Source organism: Vanessa atalanta, chromosome 20 (genome assembly GCF_905147765.1).
Source record: "Vanessa atalanta chromosome 20, ilVanAtal1.2, whole genome shotgun sequence".
NCBI lineage: Eukaryota > Metazoa > Arthropoda > Insecta > Lepidoptera > Nymphalidae > Vanessa > Vanessa atalanta.
The window spans coordinates 8,429,078-8,452,284 of NC_061890.1; the positions used below are offsets into that span (position 1 = coordinate 8,429,078).

Sequence of the window (23,207 nt, forward strand, 5' to 3'; positions counted from 1 at the left end):
ATTTTAAATTCATATTTGTATATATTTAAGCACTTAATATAATCGTCAGAAATGTTGGTCCTCTGGAAAACTTAATGTCAAGATGTAGTTTAACATTATACAATAAATCGTACCCTTTTTTCCTCCTATTCGATTACTTCTGTTCCATATCGAAATCATTTTTTGTCGAGTCTTAAGATTCCAGACCTGATATTATGAGCTCCACTTATGGCAATATACTACAAACATTTTATTTTTTCAAATTAAATGTCCATCAATTTTGTAGATAAAATCTAAACAAATAGGTTTCGAGTAAAATCCATTTATAATACATCAAGTATGTGTAATGTACGTATATGTAGTGATATTTCACATCCTTGCTATTATTATTTTATTTAACTAGCTGTGCCCGCGACTTCGTACGCGTTTGAATTAGACATAAAAGTTAAAGAAAAGGACAATACTTTCATAAAACATTTCATCTCCCTTTTCAACCCTTTTTCTAATTAAAAAGTAGCTTATGTTCTTTCTCAGGCTCCAGACTATCTGTGTACCAAATTTCGATTAAATCGGTTCAGTAGTTTTGGCGTGAAAGCGAGACAGACAGACAGAGTTACTTTCGCATTTATAATATTAGTATGGATTTCGTACAGGTCCACGATAGACGAGCGATAAACGAGATAGATAGATAAATTATGATTTTTTTTCAGTTGATAACATATATCCGAAAAAAACGTATAATCGAGATATTTCGATATTAAATCCATAAAATTCAATAACATAACAGTTCAACTGACGCCCATGTTTGACGTCAACTGATGTCATAGATGTTTGATAATCACAACGTGTACGAAGTGCCCTGTCGGCACAACTAAAAGCCACTAAACTAAAAATTGAATGTATACGTAAAAGTTGTATTATATAGTAAAAGTAAAGGATAAACCGTATTTGTTTAGCTCTAATTATTTTACCCGAGCGAAGCCGGGTTTTCATTTAGTTATTCATATAATAGAATAAATTTTAATAAGACAAAAACTCGAACTTGTGATTACATTACAGTATATAGGAATAAATTTATGTAATGATATTTTTTCAGTTCTTTTTTTTGTGGTTAGGCTTTGTGTAAGCCTATACCGCAATCCGTAATATTTTTATATCGCCACTAACCATCGAAACCTTCCCTGTAAGTGGGTTAAGTCAACCCTTTTTTTTGTTATAAATACGAGAATAAATAAAACTTAACGCAACAACTCTGAATAAAGAGGAGATATGGCTTGACTTTAAATTTATCGATTCAAAACATTATGTTTGTTTCATATTAGGTATATCAACAAAGTTGTAGTTTGAAGGTAGTTAAGTATAACTTAAGTGATGTTTGTATAGATTGTTCTAGATAAGACATGTTTTGTATTTAATGTACGTAATGGAATAGCATGACAATTCAACAATCTAGACGCGATATACTTGTATTGTAAAGAGCTGGTTTTTTATATCTCTATCAAAACTACCAAGCTGGCCCATTAGATACCTTTATTTAAGCGAAGAATAGAGGTTTAAGCCCGGGAGACCTACCGCTAGCACTAATTTTTATGTCCTTATATAGTTCTTGGCGGTTAAGTAAGAAAGGAAGTCTTTGCCCATGGATGAGAATTTTTTTCTGTTTATTTGTATTAACAAAGTAAACACTGTTTGATTGTTCATTTTTATTGTATATCTAAACAACGTTTAATTCAAATATAAAAATTTGATTGGTTGGTTTCAACACTTCCAGAATTTATTCTTAAATTTTAATCAATTTCTAACTTTTTGAAAGACCCTTCGACCCCTCCAAATATATCTGATATAGTCTTCTGTTTTCCCGGCCTTAGAGATTCTGTTACTCGCTTGTTACTCTCTTCCTCAAAATATGGCTTGTAAGCTCTTAATTTCGCCAAAACCATATCTGTAATCAGTAAATTAGGTATATTTGGAATTATAGTAATACTAGCTGAAAATGCGGCTTTACCCGCGTGCCTAAAAGCCTCGTTTTATCCCCTTAAGAGTGGAGTTTCATAAATTGCGTTCTTAGTGCATGTCTACACCCTTCAAGGAACCTACTTGCCCAATTTTAGTTTGTAGGTGTTATAGTTTCTAAGATTTCCTAATTAATATGTAAGTGGTATATCGCTTTTATATACAGGTTTATCGGTAATTCGACGTATTCCCGTTAAGAGCATTTTTAAATTTAGACCGATAATTATTGTTTTAATATTCATAAATAGTTAGTGTTTGATCGTTTTTATAAATCATAAGAAAAAATGATTTAATATGATATAAAAAACGTGATAACTCAAAAATTATTCACTTTTGCATGATGCATATAGGGGTTCAAATCATCACAAATAGTCACCCCTATTTCGTCCCAACGGAAATTCATCGAATTACCAATAACCCTGTATATAGATTAGTCAATCGTCTCAATTTTATTTCTGTGTTCTAATAATAAATATTTTAATGCATTCGGTAGTATTACAGGTATAATTAAAAAATAATCAAAGTACTTAGTAAAAATTTACAAATCTCATAAACTAATAAACTGTATTACAAAGCATGTTAGATCATATTATGGTTGTCAGAACATGGACGACATCAGAAGTTGTAGTGCCAATATATTATAGTGTTACTTAGTAGTAGGGCTTTGTGCAAACCTGAGTAGCTACCACCATCAGATATTCTACCGCTAAACAGCAGTACTCAGTGTTGTTGTGTACCGGTTTGAAGGGTGAGTGAGCCAGTGTAACTACAGGCAGGTGGGACTTAACATCTTAGTTTCCAAGATTGGTGGCACATAGGCGATATAAGGAATGGTTAATGTTTATTACAGCGCCATTGTCTATGGGTGGTGGTGACCACTGACCACCGGGTAGCCCATTTGCTCGTCCGCCTACCTATCCCATAAATGTATATAAATACTTTTTTTTTTGCAACCAACCTTTGTGTTTTTCATTGCTTTCAGCGTTGCCACCAGAATCGTTTGGCAGTGCCTCGATAGGAAAGTAATCTTTTAGGTTCTTAGAATCAGCAGTATGGATGTGTAACATGTCCATCAGCTCTTTCTTCATAAAAGGTTTCATCATCAGCAGCAACTTGTCGATAAATGGTGGCGCGTTCATAAAATGCATTCCTTTTAGTCTCAAAAGTATTGCTTCCTTTTTATGGAAAAGAAATATAACTTTAAAAACGTTTTCATTCATATTATATAACAAGGAGTAAGGATCGCCCAGGAATTTGAAGCCGTAGCGTAAGTATGCCGAGCAACTAATGAATTTACATATCCTTAATTAGAACATCCTGACGAAATCCGCATGTTCACTGTTCATACATACAACAATAATATGTAATAGAAATAACTTTGCAGTATTATGTCTTTCAAACTGATTTTAGCTACGGCCCCTTTCTTAAGTAAGACCAGCCACCTGTGCAGAATTTTTTAGCATTATGGTGCCCAAGTGTATGCACAAAAACAAGTACCGTCTATTCTATTCCTCCCATTATCCGATAGGATAAATGCGACAGGAAAGAGCTAAATACAAGGGACCAACAAGCATTTGTAAACACATCTTATATCCAGATCCAGATGGCTGCTTCAAATTTCTCGACAGAAAACCTGAACAACTTATTAGTTTTCCTGCGCCGAAGTGTTAAACTAGGTCCTTAAGATCTGCATCCTGTCTATAGATCAATAGAGTAATAGTCAGCCTTCTATCATCCGTCCTCATTCGAAAACTTCTCCTTCTAATATTTGTTTTTTTTTTTTTTTTTATTATCTACATAGTCAAGATAGTCATAAAATATATTTTATGCTTTGTGTTTACAAGCACACTACTTCATCTTTTATACATTTATATGGAATCAAACTTTTAACATAATCAGTATAATGTTCGTACCTGAAGATAGTACAGAAAATGTTGTAAACTGAACAAATCGATTTTCGCGAGATGAGCGAGACTCACGCCTTTAAAGTCAACCGTAAGAAGCATTCCTGGCCACGTACCCTCTTCATACTGATACAATTCAATGACCATGAGCACTGCTCTGAAAATATAATATTTTTGTATTAGTAGTAGTGTCTTCATCAAAATTCGCATTTTTTTTTAAATACCTGAGTATTACAATTACTTATCTGCATACAGTCCGTTAAAAGAAACTGACCTGAGAATAATCGGTGGAAGAAACTGAGTCTAACTATAAGGTACTAACGCATATTCATCGGTTATAAGAGACAGACAGAGACATGGGTTTTTTACGTATATATGATACGAACTATTTTTATGTCATTAATAGACTTCTTTAAGTTTGGTCATTTTTTGGATGCATGACAGAAATTTGTTACAGTAATAATCTCAACGAAGTCTTGCCATATTATAGTGTAATAATATCTACAGACCTGTTCCAGTTACAATTCTCTCACTCAAATGAACCATGAGACGCAAATCTGACTTGACACGCCTTCCCAATCAAGATAGCTTAATAATATAATCAGCTTTATTCGAAAATTATATTTACTGACCGATTAGAAGAACAGAGATATACAAATTTGATAGAGATACTGTTAACTAACATGAACTTCTTAAATCTGAGCTAATGGTAAGTTTTAATTTACATTAAAATCTAATAACTATTCGCTGGGCTTGGAGTTTTGGGTTTCAGTGATATGATAAGCTTCAGGCCTAGTAGCCGGTAGCTTAGTAGTCAAATATGTGTCAATTTTACACAGTCCATTTATATTTGGAGAAACATCCAGAAAATTAAAAATGACCTTCTAAATATTGACTACAATCGTTCATATAAAATTACTAGCAATATACTGTGAGTTAACGTGTGTAGCCTTAAAAAAATAGTTCATACTTTACTGCATCACCAAAATGGAAGACCTTTGGATCGTTGCTCAAGAGACGAGTATAGAGAATGACATAGCCTTCCTTCGTTCGCATCGATAGCGGTGTGAGCAATCTGAAAATAGTTTAGATTAGTGAGAAAAGTTGTGCATTTACATTGTTTAAGCTCAAGGAAGAGTCCTTAACTAATAGCCGTTTTATATACAATGTGGCAATGACGTCAACACATTAAAAGTACCCCTTATAATATCGAAGCGTCGTAAGACCAACAAATAAAACTCACAAAAAATTCATTAAATACATTCATTAACGTAGCCACATGATTTTTTTTCATTTATTAATTTACTTCTTAACATCGTCGGAGATATTTCTAGATAATTACTTACGGTCAAAATGTGTCAGACGTTCCCGTTCCTAAATTTTATTCACAATTTATTAACCTAAACAAATGCCGGCTGAAGTTAAAGGGGACTGCGGAGAGCATGTGAGCGGGTAGCGCTCGCGCCGCACGGTATTATTTAAGGTAATTCCTGGTATGATTTAAGGCTGTGTGTATACATAACACAAAAATGCAAGTTCGCGGAGTTTATTATTTTCATACTTATGTACGAAATTTAATTGATTGCATAAATAAATATTAAATTATTTTTAACCTTAACTTTGTAATTAAAACCACTATAACATCATCAGTTATACGTTGGGTGAGTTAAATACTCATTTTAGAAATGAATGCATTTGAACCATGTAAACACGCAGTTACAACCAGAATAATTTTAATGAGTCCAGTGCGATACTGTGACACTGTGGCCGGCAGCCCAATTCTGCTCAGCCTTCAAACAAAAATGATACGTGCGAAATGATTATTACCAATTCTGGTAGGATTGACACAGAATCATAAAACTATATAAACAAAATCAATATAATGTTGTCTTAGATTTTTGCGATTATTACACATTGAAATAAAACGTGGTCACGGTCGTGGTCACGGTCAGTCTGCCCGTGACCACGAACACTGCAAAGTGCTCGAAACGTCGGGATGTTAAAATAATTAATATACGCGAATAAATCCGTTAAAAACTAGTTTTATTTCAAAATCAATATAAACAACACCTTAATAATAAGTAATTTTGTAATTTGTAAAAAATATTTTATTGAAATTGGTTTTATGTTACGCTAATGAAACATTGTTTACAAATTACTTGCTCTAAATATTTTGTTCTTATTTTATAAAAAAAAGCCTTCCTTGCCTTTTAAATGATTTGTACTTTTTGTTGTCTGTTAGTTAGTTAGTCTGTTATTAGTAAACCATATTCACAGTATTTTACATTAACATTACATTAACAGCCTGTAAATTTCCCACTGCTGGGCTAAGGCCTCCTCTCTCTTTAAGGAGAATGTTTTGGAGCATATTCCACCACGCTGCTCCAATGCGGGTTGGTGGAATACACATGTGGCAGAATTTTGCTGAAAGTAGACACATGCAGGTTTCCTCACGATGTTACCCGTCACCGTCGAGCACGAGATGAATTATAAACACAAATTAAGTGGTACACATGAATGAAAAGTGGTTCAGTGGTTGCCTTGCCTGGGCTTGAACCCGAAATCATCGGTTAAGATGCACGCGATCTAACCATTGGGCCATCTCGGCTCAATTGTATTTTACATTAATACTTAAAAATCATAATTTTTCATATGTCGAACGAAAATAAGAACATCTCACAATTACATACATCTGCTGTGGCTGTGTCCTTGTACTCACGAACTTTAATTTGATGGCCTTTGAATTTTTATATTTATATGTTTTAATTATTGATAAATTTGTATGATTATTTTTTTTGGACGCTTAAATATCTCCTTTGTATTTTATGTTAATGGTAACCTTGAAGTGAACTGATATGTTTTCCACGTTCGAAATAAGATGCTTTACTATTAATTTATTATAATTTTTTAAGTTGTTCTGTATCAAATAATGTCCCGTGACAACTTTACGTTTTCGGATTATACCGATATGGCAAATAAATGATCTCGATCGATGAAGTGAGTAGATAAAATCGCATTATGTTTTTCCTTCATTACATAGTATAAAACAAAGTTGCTTACCGCTGTCTGTCCCTGTGTATGCTTTGATCTTTAAAATTATCTGTATATTATTATATAAATCAACGGATTTTGATGCGGTTTTTTTCAATAAATAGATTGATTCAAGAGAAAGGTTTATATGTTATTACATGCGCAACATAGTAGACAAACATTGATCATTTTAGAGGTTTCTAAAGTGATGACGTAAATAAAGACATTTTTTTTTTTTGCGTTTTCATTGCAAACGCTGGCTGAACCCTACGAGATAGATCAAAATAATGTACTACAGTATTGTACACCTTATAAAGTTCTTCAAAAAAGTCCACGATGGTATATGTCTATCTCTTAGGGATAACCCACAATAACCATATTTTATACTTTACTTTTTGCGAGAAATAACGGCTTATTTTCGACGCGATTTTAGGCAATACAGCGTTAATCCTTATCTAATTAAGTACCTGATATACATTGTCCATTTAATGTAGAGAAATATGGCCTTTTACAGTATGTAATTTAATTAAATATTTTCGAAGATATTACAGATTTAAAATGCAGGTACATAGCGTTTGGATTGTCTAATGACAAAAAAGCTGTGAACGTTGTAAGATATCTATAGTATATTTAGTATCAGAAATGCACCCGTGCGTTTCTACAGGTCAGTGAAATAATTTGTGTTATGGTGTTTTATTTTGTTCGAAAATTATTGTGTATTATTTTTCGTCTATATTTTGTTTATTTGATGATTTTATAAACCTTATAGACCGGGAGATGATGACACAAAATACTAGGTGATTTGTAGGCGGTAGCGTGATGCCATACTTCTCGGGTGTGACTTACAGCCCGCCATACCGACGCGAATACATTGATTTAAATAAAACAATTCAACCATTTGTACCAGGCTAATTTTTGCATAGCTAATCATCGTCGAGTAGCCATTCACGAAAATCACCTTGCCATACTTTTCCGACAGTTCTCAATGGCCGCCATACCACTGCAAAGGAGTAATTTTTTTTTCGCCGATACTTCTTTTTTTTCGACTATCTGAAAATACAAGCATTTTTGTGGAACAAATCGTTCGACACTCGTTATTTATTCGACGCGTTCGATTAACGCCCACGCGATTGGGCCGCCGGTGCGAGCGCTATGACCATCATTTTCCCTTTTACCTTTACTTAATTAGATCCCTGTAGAACCGCCATACTGGTACAAATGACCTAGTGTTTTGTGTCATCATCCCCCGGTCTATTATATAAACGAGTATTAAACACTGTGTCATTTAATGTGATGACGTCGTCGCCACTCTGTCAAGAACACCTGTTGAAAAGCGATCACCTTCGCTTTTAAACATTATCATAGTGAGTAAGACAGTATTTAGTGCTAAGTTCACAATGCTGATGGCGCATTGTCGATGTGAGGGATGACCATTATTTCTTACAATGGCATTGTCTTTGGGCCGTGGTCACCACTTACTATCAATTGGCTCATTTGACCATTACATTCACTTACAACTACTAAATATCAATCAACGAACTATTCAAAAACTAAAGATAAAATTGAACACCGTACATACAGGTCTGACATCAATTTTTCGATTCGATCATTATAACGATCCTTAAAGATGTTATTGAAGAGTGTCCGTAGCGTTAAATTCAAGTCTAAAACTTGCTTCGTTAGACCTGAACTGTTGTGGCAGCAATGATATGCTAGGATGAGGTCGAGATCTGAAACATAAAAATCCTTAGATTACTATATTGCTGTAGTTTTCAAGCTGGTAACATTCGTTGCTCATATAATTATTTACGAAATGAAATCATGATCGTCATTTAGGAGGCCATTAAACTGGGCTTAAATATGAATCTACAAATGATCAGCCCAGTGGTTAGAACGCTTGCATCTTAACCAATGATTTCGGGTTCCAACCCAGGCAAGCACCACACCACATTTTCATGTGCTTAATTTGAGTTTAATTCATATCGTGCTCGGCGGTGAAAGAAAACATCGTAAGGAAACCTGCATGTATCTAATTTCTGAAACGAAATTCTGCCACATGTGTATTCTACCAACCCGCATTGGAGCAGCGTGGTAGAATATGCTCCAAACCTTCTCCACAAAGGGAGAGGAGGTCTTAGCCCAGCAGTGGGTAATTTACAGGCTGCTAATGTAATGTAATATAATGTAAACGATCCAGTTGTAGCTTAGTCACAGTTAGATCGGGATCGTATAGTAACCGATATAAGTAGGATTGGTTTTTTTTTTTTTTATGTCATAAGGTGGCAAACGAGCAGGAGGCTCACCTGATGGAAAGTGACTACCACCGCCCATGGACATCTGCAACACCGGGGGGCTTGCAGGTGCGTTGCCGGCCTTTCAGGAAAGAGTACGCTCTTTTCTTGAAGGTTCCCAAGTCGTATCGGTTCGGAAAAACCGCCGGCGAAAGCTGGTTCCACAGAGTGGTTGTGCGAGGCAGAAAATGTCTTAAAAATCGCGCTGTTGTGGATTTTCGGACATCTAGGTGGTGCGGGTGATATTTGGAATTTTGACGAGATGTCCGAAGGTGAAATTCAGCAGCCGGGATTAATTCGAACAATTCCTCGGAACATTCCCCGTGATAAATTCTGTAGAAGATGCAGAGCGATCCAACATCTCTACGCAAAGCCAAAGGATCAAGCAGATCGGAAAGGGCTTGATCGTCGATAATTCGAGCCGCTCTACGTTGGATACGGTCAAATGGAAGGAGCTGGTACTGGGGAGCACCCGCCCAGAGGTGAGAGCAGTATTCCATGTGAGGCCGAATTTGCGCCTTGTATAGTCTTAGACGATGGGCCGACGTGAAATACTGTCTTGCCTTGCTGAGCACACCAAGCTTTTTTGATGCCAATTTGGCTTTGCCTTCCAATTGACCGCGGAACTGAACGAGACTCGAAACATCAACGCCAAGTATTCCGATACTAGCTGTAGCGGCTAACGGAATGTTCTCGAATCGTGGAGATACGACAAATGGTGTTTTTTTAGCAGTTAACGCGCAAACTTGCGTCTTTTTGGGGTTGAAGTGAACTAGGTTTAGCCGACCCCAGTTCGAGACTTTGTTTAACGAAGACTCGATTTCAGATACAAGTTTGTTCCGGTTTTCTTCGACGTTTTCCCGAGAAATATTAGCACGGCCGGTGTATGAGGTGTCTACGGTGCTGTCGTCTGCATAGCAATGAATGTTACTGATTTGCAACAAGTCATTGATATGCAGAAGAAACAGAGTGGGTGATAGAACGCAGCCTTGTGGAACACCAGCATTGACGAATTTTAAGTCAGAGCATGCACCGTCGACAACGACCTTGATGCTCCGATCTGCCAAAAAACTGGTAATCCAATTGCATAATTTCCCGGGAAGCCCATAGGAAGGAAGCTTCGAAAGAAGCGCTTTGTGCCACACGCGATCGAAGGCCTTCGCTATGTCCAGACTGGCTGCTAATGCCTCCCCTTTGCTCTCAACTGCTTCCGCCCATCTATGAGTAAGGTAAACTAGAAGATCACCGGCTGAGCGACCCCGACGGAAACCGTACTGGCGGTCGCTAATCAGCTGGTACTCCTCTAGGTACCGCAGGAGCTGGCAGTTTATAATGGACTCCATTACCTTGGAGAACAAGGAGGTGATGGCTATAGGCCTATAATTGGACGGGTCTGAGCGGTTGCCCTTTTTAGGGATCGGATGCACCAAAGCAGTCTTCCAGGAGTTCGGGACGACGCCGAATGCATAGGATTGCCGGAAAAGACGCGTTAAGACCGGCGCCAACTCGGGAGCACAAGTCCGTAGCACGATTGGAGGGATGCCATCGGGTCCACTCGACTTATGAATATCCAAGGAAAGAAGTGCTTTACGAACTGCACTTTGCCGGAATTTAACCTCCGGCATCGTGGTATCACACCGCGGGATTGTTGGTGGTGACTTTCCTCGGTCATCCAGAGTCGAGTTCGCTGCGAAGAGAGAGCCTAAAAGATCAGCTTTCTCCTTCGCTGTATGGGCCAATGACTCACCGTCCTTGTGCAGAGATGGTAAGGAAGGCTGACAGAAATTCCCTAAGACAGCCTTGGCGAGAGACCAGAACGCACGTGTTCCTGAAGGGAGGCGCACCAGTCTCTCGCCAATTCTGCCAATGTACTCCGTCTTCGCCTTAGCAATCACGTTTTTGAAGGACCTAGAGGCAGAGTTATATTCCTTTCTGATTGCGCTGGTATTTACATCACGAGACGCTGATGCGTTAGCCCAGTCTTGGTAGCGTTCCCATTTTCTGCGTGAAGCCGTTTTGCAGAAACGACCAAACCAGGGCTGGGACTTGCCACCGATGGGGACCGCAGAATACGGAATGAATAGTTCCATACCCTGAAGTACCACATCGGCAACAGAGTCAGCAACAACACTCGGATCATCCGGCGAGAAACAAACCTGCCCCCATGGGTAGGATGCAAAGAAGGACCGCATCCCATCCCAATCTGCTGACCTGTAGTGCCACACTCGGCGGCAGCCCACGAAACGAGGTCGTGAGTAACGCGCAACCGGCACTGTACTTCGGACGAGACAGTGGTCCGACGAGCCCAGAGGGGGTTCGACGATAACCTGGTAGCCATCCGGATGGGAAGTCAGCAGAAGGTCCAACAGGGAAGGTGTATGATCCTCCACGTCTGGTATTCGCGTTGGCGAGGGGACTAGTTGTGTCAAATCATATGCTAAAGCGAAGTCGAGAACAGATCTACCCGCATGATCGGTAGTGCGCGATCCAAGCCATTCGGCATGGTGGGCATTAAAATCGCCAAGAATAACGATCTCTGCGGATGGGATCTGCTGCAGTACGGAATCTGTAGCCATTTGGACGTGCTCAACCAGTCGGTCGGTTTCGGCATTACCGCTATGGGACCTATAAAGGCAAGCGTAGATTCGCGGATGGTCGTCACAATCTACACGCAGCCAGATAATTGATAGGTCCTGTCCTTCAAGGCTGCCGAGGCGTCGAGAGCAGATATCATCTCTGACGTAAACGCACACCCCAGCTCGTGGTACAAAGGAATGTTCCAATTTATACCCGGAGTAGGAAAGAAAAGTCGTATCGGCAGGAGAAGATATCTGAGTCTCGGTAAGAAAGAGCAAGGCCGGCTTCGCCGTCTCAAGGTGAAAGTGGACGGCGTTCAAGTTCGAGTTGAGTCCCCTTATGTTGCAGAAGTCCACAGTGAGGGTGGTAGGGGTTGCCTTATGATGCCTGCTCCGCTTGCCCCGAACAGTGGCGAGCGCAAAATTGCCCCCCCCAGAATTCGGAGGGCAGCCTGGGCATCCCTGCTCAGGTGGTGTATGTCCTGAGCATGGATGCCCAGAGAGGGATTCTCCACCGCAGTCGCTGATGGTACCCTCCTGGGGTAATGTAACCAAATTCTGCACAACCATCATGTTTAAGGGGGGGGGGGGGGTGTATCGGGCCTCCGGGACTCTCACATACCAGACGAAACGCGGTAACATAGCTACCACTTCACGCCGATTTTAAGTGAGAGAGTGGTACTTCCCCGGGCGTGCCGGCCCATTCGGCTGCAACCCGAAGGTATGCAGTGTGGCACTACCACTTACAAATGGTCCTCAGTTACGATTAAGGTGAGGTTAATTTTTATGGGAAATAGTTAAAGTTGGATCGGAATGGAAAGTATCATTACCATGAGTAGTTAGTGGAATTACCCCCTGATTATTAAGACAAAGTTGTATTTTCTAACTCGATTACCAACTATCTGCTTAATAGTCAATTCCATTGGTAAATAAAGTTTCCCAATAATACCTTTTTACCTATTCAAATTCCAAATAACAAATACGTCGTACAATGTGCCTGCCAGGAAAAACTATTTTATAAGTACATACAAATTCATTCTCCTACATTCAAACATAGAATATCATTGCAATAATAATAATTACGCAATTTGCACGTTTCTTTTATTAACCGGTAATAAGTGATTCATCTATTGAAGTTAATAGTTCAATTGAGCAAACTTCTGAGTCTATTGTTATTACATCCGTTTTAATGGTAAAGAAACGTAACGAGTATCATTTTCGATTTTGAAGTATACAGGGTTATTTGTAATTTGACGTATTCCCGTTAGGAGGTGATAGGGGTGATTATTTGCGATAATTTTAACCCCCATATGCATGATGTAAAAGTGAACCACTTTTGAGTTATAACGTGTTTTAGATTATTTCAAAATAAGTCAAAAATGCATATTCAAAAAATTATTTAATAAAAAGTATCAATTAAAATATTTTTTTTTTTCTTCTGATTTATAAAAACGAATAAACACTGGTTATTTGTCAACATTAAAACAATAATTATCGGTCCAAGTTCAAAATTGCGAAACGGAAAAAGATAATAATTAATTTTTTTTTTGGTTTGTTTCCCACAAAAATGCCTTGAAAACAAAAAAAATCGTTATGAAACTTGTCCTGCAGATTATTTTAAAAACATATTTGTATTTCAATCATTGGGCTATAAATTTGTAGGCTATTAATATATTTTATTTATTTTGTAGTACTATACATATATATAATAAATATTAGAAAAATAATTGAATATTGACAATTTGTATTAAATGAGGATTGTCTTCAAGCTGAGTATCTTATAGATAAATTGTTCTTCTAATTACAATTTTAATATTTTAATTTTAAAAGTCCATTTCACATAACGTGTTGATTTATACCATAAGATATTATCGTGTAATAATGAATAGTTTATAATAATCCAAAGTTAGTGATACTTCCCATTAAGTATTCTATTTAAAGTAAAAGTTAAGTTACAGACGATAAAGGCTACTGAGCAAAATGCTACCCCTAAAAAGTTAGTGAGTACACACGCGGCAGAGGTTCAAGTGATACTCGAACAATCCAAGGGGCCAATTCTCGGTTATGATTCATTGACCTGCAATAACTATATACTAGTTGGTCTCCAAGTTTTGTTTTGATTTCATTGTATAATGCAAGTCACATTTGGCGCCAAAATGATGAAAGATTTTTAAAATGATTTTTTTAATGTCAAATTTTATTAGTTCAGTTAGAATTGTAGTTTTTTCTTCTTATACAGCCGTAGTACCGCTCTCTTAAGCCAGTATTTTTGTTCCGCTTTCTAAAATTAATTCCTTGTGAAATAGAAACAATTTAGTAAATTGCAATTCATCCTCTTTATTTTTCTGCACATCTCAGGCTGGTGCCATTCAAAATGAGACCGTAACCTATCTATCTAATCCTACAATAACTAGGACAAAAATCAGCTTACGCTATTATTATTATATAATAAAATATTTCATACCTGTTATATATTTTTCGGGCAAATGAGGCTGCGTTTGAAGCCATTGTCGTAGCTCCGCGATATCCTGCGGCGTTATCCCCGTATCCTTTTCATACTCTTCATCCAAGGATATCTGTTTCATTCTTTCTATATCTGTCGATAAATATTTTTATGCATTAATACCACAAGCTTGTGAGATCAATTCGTCTCTATTATTTACTAGTATTCGAGAGCTCTTTAATTATTTCGGGTTATATTAAGGGATATAATATCTAAGTTCCTAAGGTTGATGGCGCATTATTGCTGTAAGGAATGGTTAATATTTCATACAGCGCCAATGTCTATGGGCGGTGGTGACCACTACCATCAAGTAACCCATTTACTTAGACCTGTTAATGTCTCCCTGGGTTATGGTTGGTTGTTCCACCACGCTGCCCTAGTGGATCAGCGGGGCTTACCAGGATTTGAACCCATAAACTGCGATTTAGATTCAAGTTTCCTAGCCACTACACCATTTCGGCTTAGTTTATTTTCTGATTGAACACCAGAAAATTGTCACGCAAAAAAAGTTACGTACTTATCAATCAAACAAAAAATTACATGCACAGACAGCCTTTTGTGTTTGTATGTATATGTAAGTAATTATATGTGATTACTTCTAATTATATGGTCTATTATACAGTTACTGCGGGATTTTAAACTACTGAATAATTACTTTAATAGTGTACTTTGACAAAGTTATCTATTATTAAATATAATGACAACGTAACATCGTTTTACAAATGGTTTCCGCTTGGTTCTTAATTATGTAAACAATACATCGAGTACTTAGTTAAAATCCCAAGATCTCGAATTCGAAACCCAGGTCGGAAAAATGACATTATTTAGGTTTTTTTTCCATTATCAACATTAGTTTTATTACTTGGTGGTAGGGCTTTGTGCAAGCCTGTATCGGCTGAGCGGTTTTCGTAATATATTCTACCGGTAAGCAGCAGTACTTAGTACTGTTGTGTCCCCTTTGAAAGGTGACGGTAAGTGTAGCTAAATGCACAAGAGACATAACATATTAGCTCCCAAGGTTGGCGTCGCATTGGCTATGTGGGGATTGGTGAATATTTATCAAGAGCCAATGTCTACCGCTTGGATCACTGTTTGGCGGCTCATTCGCCAGTTGATCTACCTGTTATAAATTAAAAAGATAGTTGTGTTGGGGAATCCAGTTGGAATGATAGTTGTTTTCGCTATATATACCACATAAATGACAAAAACAAGGAAATAAATCGACAAGGTTTGAGAATAATTCAATGACAAATAAAATTGTTATTAAAAATAACGTTTAAATTAAAACGAGTACAAAAAATAAACTTAAATAAATATTATTATATAATATATTATATTATTATATTATAGACAACCGTATATCGAAAAATAGGGGAAAGGTCGCACGGAGGGCATAACTCTGTTTCCTTACGCGATGAAAGAGAACTTCGTTCCAAGAAAATATGTTGTCAAGACGTAAGATTACTTTTCAGTAGAGAATTTTGTCATACTTTAGAAATAATGAGATTTATATAACTAGACTCGTTGATAACAGTTTATTTTATGACAAATGAAGTAAAATTATTGATTTGGATTAAGATTGAATTGAGGGAAACATTTTAAATGGTGATCTTATTATTCTGCTATTAGAAGAGCATTTTAAACGTTGATAAAGAATAACTACTGATTTTTTTTCCGATTCGTTTCGGTAGAATCTAAATCCTGAACCGGTAGTCGGTTTATGTTGAGTATAGTTCTGTAAACTGACAATTCAAAATAAATTGTCAATTCCAGGTTAAGGTAAACCAGTTTATATTTTCGTGTGAAACAAGTTGTACAATCTATTTATTTTTATCACAAAAATAACTCGTTTGTATGTTAAATATAAAATTTTTATTATTATTGTTTTTGTCACATATTAAGTAAAAATTACAAAATTTAAATTGAAATAAAAATAATGTACGATAACTTTTAAAATTAAGTTGGTGATGTTCGAATATTGAGGCACTAGTTTGTGATAATATATTCTGTTGATAAAAAATCGTGTTAGTCATATATTAAACGAAACACATCAAGATACGAGCATATCTAGAAGTATAGGGGAAAGACATAAAGTTTATAATAATTTTTAAGGTATGGAACAAAGGAATGGAACCCTTATAAGATCACCTGCCTGTTAAGACCGTGTAGAGGTATAAAGTGAAATCAATACCTAATACTGAATTTCTGCGGTCCCTTGTGGCTGTGAAAAAAACAAATTTCTAAGTCCTTCAAAATCAAAATATATAGCATATGTCGCTTTTCCCAAATATTATATTCCCGTTAACCTAATTAATCAAGAAATTTGGCAAGAAACAATATCTTGTAGTATACTTCAACGAAAGACGAAAGTCAAAGTCATCAGTGCGTAAGTCCGACTCGTCCTGTTTTTTTTTTATAAATCCATATGTAACGTAGCCCCGATATTTAGAAGTCTACTAACGGAACACACGATGAGACTCAGACGAGCGTCACTAATAGTAAATGCCCGATTTATTTTATTTTTATTGAATTTGCTTCTCGTACTCGTGGTGGAATAAAAACATCGCAACCTTCACTTGTCAAATGAAAATCTGGCATATATATATATATATATATATTATTTATTTATTGTATATAAATATAATATTATATGTGCATATTTGCTAAGTTGTGTGTAACAAGTTTACACAATCAATTTAAGCGGCGCTAATTATTTCCTTCTTCGAACAACCTTATTCTATATTTATAATATAACAACCTTATTTATAATATAATATAGTTAAAAAAATTACATTCGTTATTCAACGCTTGGGAATTATTTCCGTAAATGCATTTTTCAAGATGACTTCCATCGCTCATGTACCAGGTCTAACATTATAACTACCAACGAAAATGCAATTGTCAGTTTTTTTTAAGTGAAAACTTCTTTAGTCGCGTTGAGCACTTTTTGTAGGGGAACTCTTATGGGTTCGCTCACCGACATGCTCATGACTAGTATTCATGCGCATAGCAACCGTTTGCTGTGCGCGTTAAGATGCATTATGGATGGATGAAACTCGTCTGTTCGCGCCACCGACATGCTTAACAGCAGTGTACCTAGCAGCTGACGAATTGTGCAACATTAGTGCTGTGTATATCTTGTGTTTAACCTTATGAAATTTCAAATTTTATTACTAAAAGTTCTAAGTTTTCACTTCTATCGGCAGTTCCTATAAATGCCAATATTTATTTTTTTGGAAGAGCTAAACAGTCGAACGTCGAACTTGATCCATGAATTATGACTAGTGTTCGCTCAGTGGTTGAAATACGCAAATACCAAGACTATTTATGGAAAACATGTATGAATTTAGATGTAGGTGATAGCTCTTATGTGCTATCACTTAAATCTAAATTCATAAACCGTTGGTTGTCTGGATGAGATCGCTGTGTAGCGATAAGTTTGCCAAAATTGTATGCTACTTCTATTCAGGCTTTATCTGTGTTTTATTTCTTATTTAAATAAAGTAAGGTGAATTTGCAAGTTTCAAAGATTATTTTTAAACTTATTTTCAAAGGGCGATAGAGGAGAACGGTTTTGTCTTGAATCTATTCATATATTTGAGATATTTTAAAGGAACACGTGTAAAAAATGAATTTTCAACATTCTGCTCTGACATTGAGCTTCGAGTGAGAATTGTCAGCTTAGTGACAAATTCATTGGTTACATAATATTAGTTTAGCATAATTCATACATATTAGCGAAGCTATATATGTATATTTAATCGAAGAATTCAGTAACATACAATACAGAATAAATATGTACAAAACAACATGAATAATAGATTTTATCTTATAAATACTAAGCATAAATACTACACATTTAAAACAAGATATTATTTTCGTTGTTGATTCAAGGACAGCTGATCGTTTATTTAGAAAGAAAGTAAAAGTTTATTTAAGACACACGCACAATTAAAAAATAAAAAAATAAAAATCCTGACAAAAGTTAAAAAAAGTATTTACTACAAAAAAAAAAAAAGAGATATTTAATAAACAATGATAGCGATCGTGTACTAAATATGTAATACGTTATATTCGCTAAAATACATACTTGCTCAAATCTCAATTTATTATATGTATGTAAATTTTGGTTTATGTGAAGTTGGACACAAACACTAACAGTAATTATTCCATTACGTACCACCAGCTACTATTAATAATTATAATTTTTTAAATATTTTCCTCGTGTGGTCTTAAAAGCTTCTTACAGACTTGTCAGACTAACTAAAAATACCAACATAAATTTAAAAATGTATTTAATTTTAACACTTGCGACGTTCGCCTTACAATTAATATAATTAATAATTCAATTTAAGTTACTAGGTATATATTCAAAATATATAAAGTTAAGCTTATTTCTTTTTTATCATAACTTAGAATGAACTTGATAAAAAATCAAGTTTTAATATCCTACAATTACAAGTCCGACTAACTTTATTTATTTAGATATTTATCATATAATCTATGTGTACCATTGTTAAATTTTCTGAATAAATAAATACAAACAGATTCAACCGTTTTCTAAACAAATATTGTAACCCACAGATACAACAATATTTATTATACAGCCTCGACAGTATCGTTACATAGAAACAGATTTTGTCCCTTAAGAATATTAATAAATCGTAAAAAATATTAATAATTGTAACATTAGTATTATGAAAGATTTCAAATAATAAATTTATTGAAGAATACACGAGAAGATACAGACGTTAAGGACATTGTTATTACATTAATATTTAATTATGACAACCTACCGATTACCTATCAGAAGCGTAATCCTATATATATTAATAGCGTAAGCCGATTTTTGTCCCAGTGATTAAGGGACGATGGCTGCACATAAAAGATCGGTTATGGTCTTATTTGAAGAGCTTCAGCCTTAGAATTGCAGAAAATTAAAGAGGTTTCTTGATTACAATTCACTAAATTGTTACGATCTAACAAAAAAAATATTTTAAGCCGGGTAGAGAACGCCGTTATGGCTGTATAAAAAAAACCAAATGTATAACGTGCAATCAGACGTCGTCAGTTTACGTTGAAATTAAATCAAAACAAAATCTTTTATAGGTTTCAAAATTTGTAAAAAATATGTTGAACCGACGCGAAGTTTCGCCTTTGTATTAGTATTAGTTAAATGACGTTTACCGTTTTTACAAATCCATAAAACCAGTATTCAATAACAATGAAACTGGGACCTTTTAAACCTGCGCATAATTTGAAAAGCTTCAAATAGAAATGATCCGTACATTTAATTATTATAAATATTGAAGGAAACGTGAGATCCATATTTTTTTTATTACGCAATCACTATACAAAGAATATAAATTATATTTATAAAAAATATTACATACCAACATTAGATATTTATTTCTTATTATATATTTTTTGGCCTTTATTTTGTGTTGATTTGAATTTCGAATTATATACATTATTATTTATTCAATTACTTTTTTAAAATAATAATATCAACACCAACCGCTATTATTTCTTAAAAATAAATATATATTTATTTTGCATTGATTTAAATCAAATTAATTATTATAGAATAAATATGTAATTCTTTAATAAAACTAGTAACATAAACAACAAGTTTTGCTCACCGTCTTAAATATATTTATATCGACAGACACACGCGTCTCGGCGCACTGTTGAAAGTGTAGTGCTGTTAGCGCAGTGACCTCGCGTCACTGACTGAGACACAATCATTGTTTAAAAGTATTTACATTTTTTTGTTTTTTAAATAAAATAATAAACGTATTGTTATTGACAACATTCAATCATCAGTCGGTTTATTTCCCAACGCTGGGCAAAGTGTTCCCACTTGTAAAACTCGTGTCTATGAAATGATTTTCCACATTGCTGGGAAACTCGTGACGACTACATCCCTGTGTTCCGGTTGAAAGGGTGAGTGAGCCAGTGTAACTTTAAGCACAAGGGACGTAATATAAGGACGTAATTTCTTACAGCGCCAATGTCTGGCGTTGGTGACCACTTACCATTCGCCCGTCTATCCGCCCGTCTACCTATTTTTTTTTTTAGCATTAGCAGCCCGTAAATGTCCCACTGCTGGGATAAAGGCCTCCTCTCCCTTTGAGGAGACCGTTTTGGAGCATATTCCACCACGCTGCTCCAATGCGGGTTGGCGGAATACACATGTGGCAGAATTTCGTTGAAATTAGACACATGCAGGTTCCCTCACGATGTTTTCCTTCACCGCCGAGCACGAGATGAATTATAAACACAAATTAAGCACATGAAATTTCAGTGGTGCCTGCCTGGGTTTGAACTCGAAATCATCGGTTAAGATGCACGCGTTCTAACCACTGGGCCATCTCGGCTCTTAGGCCGTCTACCTATACATGCAATAAAATTGGAGTGTCTGTTTGTAATATTAAAATAACAGCTTTTTACTAAATATATGTATACCGTGTATACATTGCATGTATAAATACATATATTTACATATATATACCATAAACCAAATTAACATTTTTTTTTCATTTTTTGTCTGTCTGTCTGTTCCGGATAATCTCTGGTACGGATGGAGCGATTTTGATGGGACTTTCTTTCACTGGCAGATAGCTGATGTAATAAGGAGTAACTTAGGCTACAACAATAACTTTTTTTAAAACTCGAACGCGTACGAAGTCGCGAGCACAGCTAGTAAAAATTAAATCTGTATGTTATTCATGTGGGTTAGTTCGTCACGTAATCGAGGTAGATGTAACAAACATGACAGTTATCTTGAAATGTAATGAGGTAGGTTTAATCTCATTCATCTGCTTACGTAGGTTCGTTACCACAATAGAATAAAGGGCGACTTCAGACAGTTTTGTAGTATATGCTATATATAAACATTTAATAAAAAAAAATTGTGATAATGTATTTTTATGCTTTGCAATATTATTTACATAAGAATTATTTACACTGATTGTATAGAAATATAAAAATTAAATATGTATTTACTGAACAAATCATGACCGCGAGGACCTGTGGTAAGGATGCTAGCATCGATCCCCCGTTGAATCGCAATCCCGATCCTCCTAAACTTAACCAGCCCTCCTGTCAATATAAATGATATTTGAAGCGTGCTCCACAATGCTACTAATGAGTATTGCTGGATACATGTGTTTATCTTTCGCCGTCGAAACAAGGTGAATTATAAATATAAATTAAACATGAATTCAGTTATGCTTTTCCCGGCTTTGAACTCAGAATCATCAGTTAAGATTCGAGTCTTATAACCACTCGGCCATCGTGTACTTATTTCTAGTTCACGCGAATATACAAAGTGTCGTTTTACAAAAGAATATTTATGCAATGCGACGTGAGTTGTATTCCACTGCATGAATATAATTTTCTTACGTAGACTTAGAGGTTTGATTTTCAGAGTTCCAAGGGATACCTTCATGTGTTCCTGAGATAAAAGTCTCTTAACGGACTTATAGGCAGACGCACAAAGATGTGTTTTTTTTTGGTTGGCGGGCGAGCATATGGGCCACCTGATAGTAAGTGGTCACAACCGCCCATAGACAAAGGCGCTGTCAGAAATATTAACCATTCCTTACCACCAACCTTGGGAACTAAGATGTTATGTCCCTTGTGCCTGTAATTACACTGGCTCACTCACCCTTCCAACCGGAACACAACAATACAGAGTACTGTTATTTGGAAGTAGAATATCTGATAAGTGGGTGGTACCTACCCAGACTACCTACCTACTTATATGGGTTTCTTTTTTTTTATGGAGGTGCGGAACACTAAAAACGACGTAGTCCTAGATAAAACAATCGTTACAATGAACGACCTTGTCTCTTTAAAGGTTGACGAGGAAATAATGATTAAATTATGTTAATACTGCCGTTAATTAATTGTAAAGAACAACGACACTAATTTATGTAACACTACGCACGTTATTTAGCAACGAAATAAACTAAGTTCGTGTATTACAAAATATATTTCGTAGAATAATATAATTGTAATAATATAATCAAACAGCTTTTTCAAACAATTTTGAGTTGTTCATTTACAAGGTTTAATTAAGCTTTTAAGCTCTGACAGGTTCTGAACTGGCGATTCTTCTATGTAACTTGATATATTCTAGCGATAAGAATCAGGAAACTCAGTAATTACTCTCTATTATCAATCAATCACTAATCAAAATTGAATCTCAATATCTCGGTACTAACGTTCAATTTACTCTGACATTCTTTGTGGTATAGGCGGCAAATGAGCAAGCGGCTCACCTGATAGAAAGTGATTACCATCGCCAATGGACATCTGCAACACTGGGATCCTTGCGTTGCCGGCCTTTATGAAATGTATATGCTCTTTTCTTGAAGGTTCTCAGAAAATGCCTTAAAAATCGCGCAGTTGTGACTGATGACTGATTCAAATCTATACGTATAATAAAATTAGTGTGTTTGTAATATTAAAATAACCGCTTTTTACTAATTTCATATACACGGAACATATACCAAAATAACATTTTTTACAATTTTTGTCTGTCTGTCTATTTGTTCCCGCTAATCTTTGGAACATCTGGACCGATTTTGACGGAAGCTTCACTGGCAGACAGCTGATGTAATAAGGAGCACTAACTAACTAGGCTTACTAACTTTTATTTTAGAATTATATATAAAATTAATGATAAAGTGACGCTGCAATTTACAGTAACGCGCGTAGCCAGCCAGTCAGCCAGTCGTGGGCACAGCTATTTTAAAATAAATTAACAATTTGGTTTCTTTTTTAGACTTTTTTTAAGATTGCTTAAATTAATTAAAGTGAAGTCGTAAAAATAATGAGTATAAATTAAGACAATAGATGTAGTACGTGTTATTATTTTATAATGTAACAAAATGACAATTTT

At 35.6% G+C, this 23,207-nt stretch overlaps 1 protein-coding gene across 1 annotated transcript; it reads right to left on the minus strand.

The window, feature by feature from the left end:
* Positions 1-1,702: 1,702 nt before the first annotated feature.
* LOC125071814 (alpha-tocopherol transfer protein-like) lies at positions 1,703-20,002 on the minus strand. Its single transcript, XM_047682208.1, has 7 exons — positions 19,939-20,002; positions 14,258-14,389; positions 8,506-8,656; positions 4,867-4,971; positions 3,906-4,053; positions 2,951-3,167; positions 1,703-1,921 (listed from the first exon to the last, which is right to left on the minus strand). Exons 2-7 carry the CDS (start codon positions 14,376-14,378, stop codon positions 1,767-1,769), a joined length of 897 nt encoding a protein of 298 aa, XP_047538164.1. The 5' UTR covers positions 14,379-14,389; positions 19,939-20,002; the 3' UTR covers positions 1,703-1,766.
* Positions 20,003-23,207: the final 3,205 nt, after the last annotated feature.

Excerpts from the sequence above, each read along its gene's own strand:
- LOC125071814 (XM_047682208.1), bottom strand. The coding sequence starts at position 14,378 with ATGAAACAGATATCCTTGGATGAAGAGTATGAAAAGGATACGGGGATA. Across the intron at positions 4,972-8,505 it reads GAAAAATTGATGTCAGACCT|ATTGCTCACACCGCTATCGA; the intron begins GTATGTACGGTG and ends AACTATTTTCAG. Across the intron at positions 1,922-2,950 it reads AAGCAATGAAAAACACAAAG|ATATGGTTTTGGCGAAATTA; the intron begins GTTGGTTGCAAA and ends TACTGATTACAG.